The 6,000-nt window shown below is 39.5% G+C and overlaps 1 protein-coding gene across 1 annotated transcript in view; it reads right to left on the reverse strand.

Annotated features, from left to right (window-relative positions):
• Adam7 (ADAM metallopeptidase domain 7) overlaps window positions 1-5,631 on the reverse strand; it is a 48,406-nt gene extending 42,775 nt beyond the window's left edge. Inside the window, exons 1-2 of the mRNA NM_020301.2 lie at window positions 5,534-5,631; window positions 4,480-4,583 (exon numbers count right to left, since the gene is read on the reverse strand). Of these exons, the coding sequence (NP_064697.2) occupies window positions 4,480-4,583; window positions 5,534-5,585 (156 nt within the window). The 5' untranslated portion in view covers window positions 5,586-5,631. The remainder of the gene's footprint in view (window positions 1-4,479; window positions 4,584-5,533) is intronic.
• Between the last annotated feature and the right edge of the window lie 369 nt (window positions 5,632-6,000).

A 6,000-nucleotide genomic window follows, 5' to 3' on the forward strand; every position in this document is an offset into this window, starting at 1 on the left:
AGATGGTTTCAGATACAGAAAACCATCAATGTAATCCATTATATAAACAAACTGAAAGAACAAAACCACATGATCATTTCATTAGATGCTGAGAAAGCATTTGACAAAATTCAACACCCCTTCATCATAAAAGTCCTGGAAAGAATAGGAATTCAAGGCCCATACCTAAACATAGTAAAAGCCATATACAGCAAACCAGTAGCTAAAATTAAACTAAATGGAGAGAAACTTGAAGCAATCCCACTAAAATCAGGGACTAGACAAGGCTGCCCACTCTCTCCCTACTTATTCAATATAGTTCTTAATGTTCTAGCCAGAGCAATCAGACAACAAAAGGAGATCAAAGGGATACAGATTGGAAAAAGAAAATTCAAAATATCACTATTTGCAGATGATATAATATATTTAAGTGACCGCAAAAGTTCCACCAGAGTACTACTAAAGCTGATAAACACCTTCAGCAAAGTGGCTGGGTATAAAATTAACTCAAATAAATCAGTAGCCTTCTTCTACACAAAAGAGAAACAAACCGAGAAAGAAATTAGGGAAATGACACCCTTCATAATAGGCCCAAATAATATAAAATACCTCGGTGTGACTTTAACCAAGTGAGTAAAAGATCTGTATGATAAGAACTTCAATCCCCTGAAGAAAGAAATTGAGGAAGACCTCAGAAGATAGAAAGATCTCCCATGCTCATGGATTGGCAGGATTAACATAGTAAAAATGGCCATTTTACCAAAAGCAATCTACAGATTCAATGCAATCCCCATCAAAATATCAATCCAATCCTTCAGCAAGTTAGACAGAACAAATTACAAATTCATCTGGAATGACAAAAACCCAGCATAGCTAAAACTATCCTAAAAAATGCAAGTACTTCTTGGGGAATCACTATCCCTGAGCTCAAGCAGTATTACAGAGCAATAGTGATAAAAACTGTATGGTATTGGTACAGAGACAGACAGATAGACCAGTGGAATAGAATTGAAGACCCAGAAATGACCCCACACACCTATATGGTCACTTGATTTTTGACAAAGGAGCCAAAACCATCCAATGGTAAAAAGAGCATTTTCAGCAAATGGTGCTGGTTCAAGTGGAGGTCAGCATGTAGAAGAATGCAGATCGATCCATGCTTATCACCCTGTACAAAGCTTAAGTCCAAGTGGATCAAGGACCTCCACATCAAACCAGATACACTCAAACTAATTGAAGAAAAAGTGGGGAAGCATCTCGAACACATGGGCACTGGAGAAAATTTCCTGAACAAAACACTAATGACCTATGCTCTAAGATCAAGAATCGACAAATGGGATCTCATAAGACTGCAAAGCTTCTGTAAGGCAAAGGACACTGTTGTTAGGACAAAACGGCAACCAATAGATTGGGAAAAGATCTTTACCAATCCTCCAACTGATAGAGGGGTTATATCCAAAATATACAAAGAACTCAAGAAGGTAGAGCACAGGGAGACAAATAACCCTACTAAAAATGGGGTTCAGAGCTAAACAAAGAATTCAGAGTTGAGGAATGCCGTATGGCTGAGAAACACCTAAAGAAATGTTCAACATCTTTAGTCATAAGGGAAATGCAAATCAAAACAACCCTGAGATTCCACCTCACACCAGTGAGAGTGGCTAAGATAAAAAACTCAGGTGACTGCAGATGCTGGCGAGGATGTGGAGAAAGAGGAACACTCCTTCATTGTTGGTGGGATTGCAGACTGGTACAACCATTCTGGAAATCTGTCTGTAGGTTCTTCAGAAAATTGGACATTGAACTACCTGAGGACCCAGCTATACCTCTCTTGGGCATATACCCAAAAGAGGCTCTAAAATATAACAAAGACACATGTTCCACTATTTTCATAGCAGCCTTATTTATAACAGTCAGGAGCTGGAAAGAACCCAGATGCCCTTCAACAGAGAAATGGATACAGAAAATGTGGTACATCTACACAATGGAATACTACTCAGCTATCAAAAACAATGGGTTTATGAAATTCATAGGGAAATTGGTGGAACTGGAAAATATCATCCTGAGTGAGGTAACCCAATCACAGAAAAACACACATGGTACGTACTCATTGTTAAGTGGATATTAGCCCAAATGCTCGAATTACCCTAGATGCATAGAACACATGAAACTCAAGAGGAATGACCAAAATCCGAATGCTTCACTCCTTCTTTAAAAGGGGAACAAGAATACCCTTGGCAGGGAATAGGGAGGCAAGGTTTAGAACAGAGGCAGAAGGAATACCCATTTAGAGCCTGCCCCATATGTAGCCCATACATATACAGCCACTAAACTAGATAAGATGGATGAAGCAGGGGTTGGAGATTTAGCTCAGTTGTAGAGCGCTTGCCTAGCAAGCGCAAGGCCCTGGGTTCTGTCCCCAGCTCTGAAAAAAAAAGATGGATGAAGCAAAGAAGTACAGGCTGACAGGAACCGGATATAGATCTCTCCTGAGAGACACAGCCTGAATATGGCAAATACTTAGGTGAATGCCAGCAGCAAATCACTGAACTGAGAACAGGACCCTAATTGAAGGAATCAGAGATAGGACTGAAAGAGCTTGAAGGGGCTTGAGACCCCATATGAACAACAATGCCAACTAATCAGAGTTTCCAAGGACTAAGTCCTTACTCAAGGACTATTCGTGAATTGACCCTGGACTCCAAGTTTATAGGTAGCAATGAATAGCCTAGTAAGAGCACCAGTGGACGTGGAAGCCCTTGGTCCTGCCAAGACTGAACCCCCAGTGAAAGTGATTGTTGGGGGAGGGCAGTAATAGGGGGAGGATGAGGAGGGGGACACCAATGTAGAAAGGTAGGGGGAGGGGTTAGGGGGATGTTGGCCTGGAAACCAGGATAGGGAATAACAATTGAAATGTAAATAAGATATAGTCAAGTTAATAAAGATGGGAAAAAAAAGAGTCCATATTGTCACCCATCCTTTTTATGGATCAGACTGACCTTAGTCAACAGTCAGACATCTTACTTATTTACAATTTTCTCTGTATAAAGTGACTCTTTCACCTTATGCTTCACTCTTTGGAACAAAATCATAGTGAGAAACCCATGGTTAAGAAATGGGGACCTACACTATACCTCCTAAAGATAAGAGGATGCACAGAAAAAGCATCAGTTCTCTGTGGAACACTGGTATAGTCTCCCACATGTGTTTATTCATTCCTTTATTTATTTGCATCTGCAAAGCCTCATGGATCCTACTGGTTCACTTATATTGTACTGAAAACTTGTCATTTATCTTAATATTCATATGGTGCCTTATTTTCTCTTGGGGGTTTTGTAAGTTGAGTCCTAACCTCTTTTGATATGTACCCACCCATACGGATATGGAGTTTAGGTCTTTTTGTTGCAGTTGTGGCATTTTTCAGTTCTAGGCTCATCCCTTGTATTCTCCCTGGCCCAAGCTAATCTCACTCAGTTATAATAGACTTTCTGATATTAAAGTTGGCTAGCATAAGACAAATGTTTTCACCCATGGACTGTAGGAAGCTGATTTCTCCATTGGTCATATATCAACCTTTTAATTAGATGAAGGCTTGAGAAGATAAAGAAAGAGTTGGAAATCAAATAGTTGAGAAGAACCTTATTAGAGAAAAAGAGCCCAGGGTGGACACCAGAAGGAAGAGAGTAGAGAGCTGTTTCTGTTTTATCATGGCATGAGACAATTAGAGAAGCTGAAATCTTGCTTTATAATTACTGAGAAACCTATAAGTGATGGTATAGAAAGCAGGCAGCCACCATGAGAAGAGTAAGAAACTCCATGATGCTAAAAGTATTTGTATATTGTTGTCAGGGCAGAAGACTAAGTATTTTTGTTGAAGCCAAGTTTAAAACGTAGGTGGTAAAATGTGAATACCTAAATATACCTTCTCTAAGGATACCTATCTAAGATCTTCTTAATCCTGAAAGCTGAATAAAGTATAGTGGTTCATCTTATGCCTATTGTCTATTACCTACTGTAAATATTCTTTTGAAATAGGTATTTTTAAATGGTAATGTTTGAATGGAAACCTTTGTAAGGCCAAGCATTTTTTGTCTCCATGGAAGTTGTCTTATTGGGTATTATATGTAAAGCAAGTAATCCTGTGCACTGAAAATTGACAAGAGCCAAATAAAGGCTCAAGGTTGTGCTCTAGGGTCACCAGCTCAGAAAATGGGGTGGGGGGAGGACATTACATGAGTCTGCAAGGACTTAGAAGAATTCCCCCCCAAACTGGAAGATAGGAAATAGCTCCCCCAAAGCTTGAGCAGTCCTTTTTGTGCTTTGCTAGCCTATTGAGGGTCAGTTATCCCTTAGCATACACTGTGAACCAAATGGGAGGGGGGTTTCCTACAAAAATGAAACCGATATTTGCTTCATGTTTACTCCTTCTTGGAGCCAGGGACAGCTTTCTATACAGCCATGAAAGCCACTGAGTCATATATACTAAGTCAAAGTGTATACCGGTGTATCAGAGTCATGGATGCGTTCAAGATCCCGTTTCTGTAGCAGGGATAGCTTTTTAGGATGAACCAGTTCTTGACCCTCTACTCCAACAATCCCTCTTCCTAGAAGAAAACATAAAGCGAACATGCATGTGTTATTACAAGCCACCTTCCAGCGAGGGACAAATGGGTTTACATTCCTCTAGTCCATATGCTTGCAATGACCAACCATGCGCTCATATCACCCTTAGCTGGTAGTGTGAGGATTATTTACAGATCAGTGAGACATAAGGAAGGAGGCAGACAAAGACACAGTGTCCTTAGACTATTTCCACCTTGCTCTGAATTACCACCTTTGTTATTTCTGTTCTCCACTGCTACCTCCAGATGCTCCCTTCTGCCAAATCTTGTACAAAAGTGACCTATTTCAACATTAAATAGTTCTTTTTTCTCTCAGTGAATTTGCCTTTGTAGTCTTAACTCCCATAGGTAAAGCTCAAAGCTTCCAGTGTTTAGGTAAGCTTGGGGGGCCCATGTCAATGCAAAATATTTTCTTTTTATCATGTCCTGTCACACTGACAGTTAGCTATAAGTTTATTCTGGAGCATCTATAACAATACAGATAAAATAATGTGGATTTGGGGGATGGACTCAGATTTGTATCAAGGATTCACTGGTTTATGGACCGTGTGAGCATTTATATCACACCTGTCCTCTCTGATCTGCAAAAGGTACTTTCATATTCTTTATCACTAAAATGTATAATAGTAAAGGACTTTAAACCTTCTGACATACAAAGTAGCTAATGGCTAGCACAGTGTCTACAGGTGTTTTTATAAATGCCCATCTCTTTCCCTTTCTCATTATTGTTAGAGTTTAAGGGGTCTATAGGTTTTCATAGACTCATCAAACCTCATGATCAGTTACAACCCAATCTAAGCCTGACATTGATATACTCAGAGAAATCACCAATGTAATTTAGAGCTTTTGTAACCTAAAGTTTAAATATTGGAGCTAAAGTGATAATGCCTCAAGTGTAGTAAATAAACATTGCAGAAAATAATATCACATACCTTGCATCTGAGAAATAAGGACACTCATCAAAAATATACCTGTGGGAAACATTCTGAAGGGTTATCTGAGAAAAGCTTCACCCTACTCCTTGTTCTTGCTTCCACTGCAAGGATGCCCAGCTTTACTAAGAGAAGCAGTTTTGATCTAACACAGGAAACAATCCTAGATGCAGTTTCACAACCTGTGCACTGCTTGAGGCTAAAACACAGGGGTGGACATCATGTACTAGTTAAAGACAACAGTGGAGATAGTGGGGGTGGAAATGAACTTGGCACAGACTGTAGTCTGTGCCTAATGTGATTATAGATGGATTAAAGCTTCTGAAGTGAAAAAAGTCAAGTATGTTTTAGGAAAAAAGATCACCGAAGTCTGCTACATGCATTTTGGTTGAAGTAGATGAAATATAGAACCACAAACAGAAACCACTTGAGAACACTAGAAAAACAAACAGAAATGCTAAAACATG

Source organism: Rattus norvegicus, chromosome 15 (assembly GCF_036323735.1).
Source record: "Rattus norvegicus strain BN/NHsdMcwi chromosome 15, GRCr8, whole genome shotgun sequence".
Taxonomy (NCBI): Eukaryota; Metazoa; Chordata; class Mammalia; order Rodentia; family Muridae; genus Rattus; species Rattus norvegicus.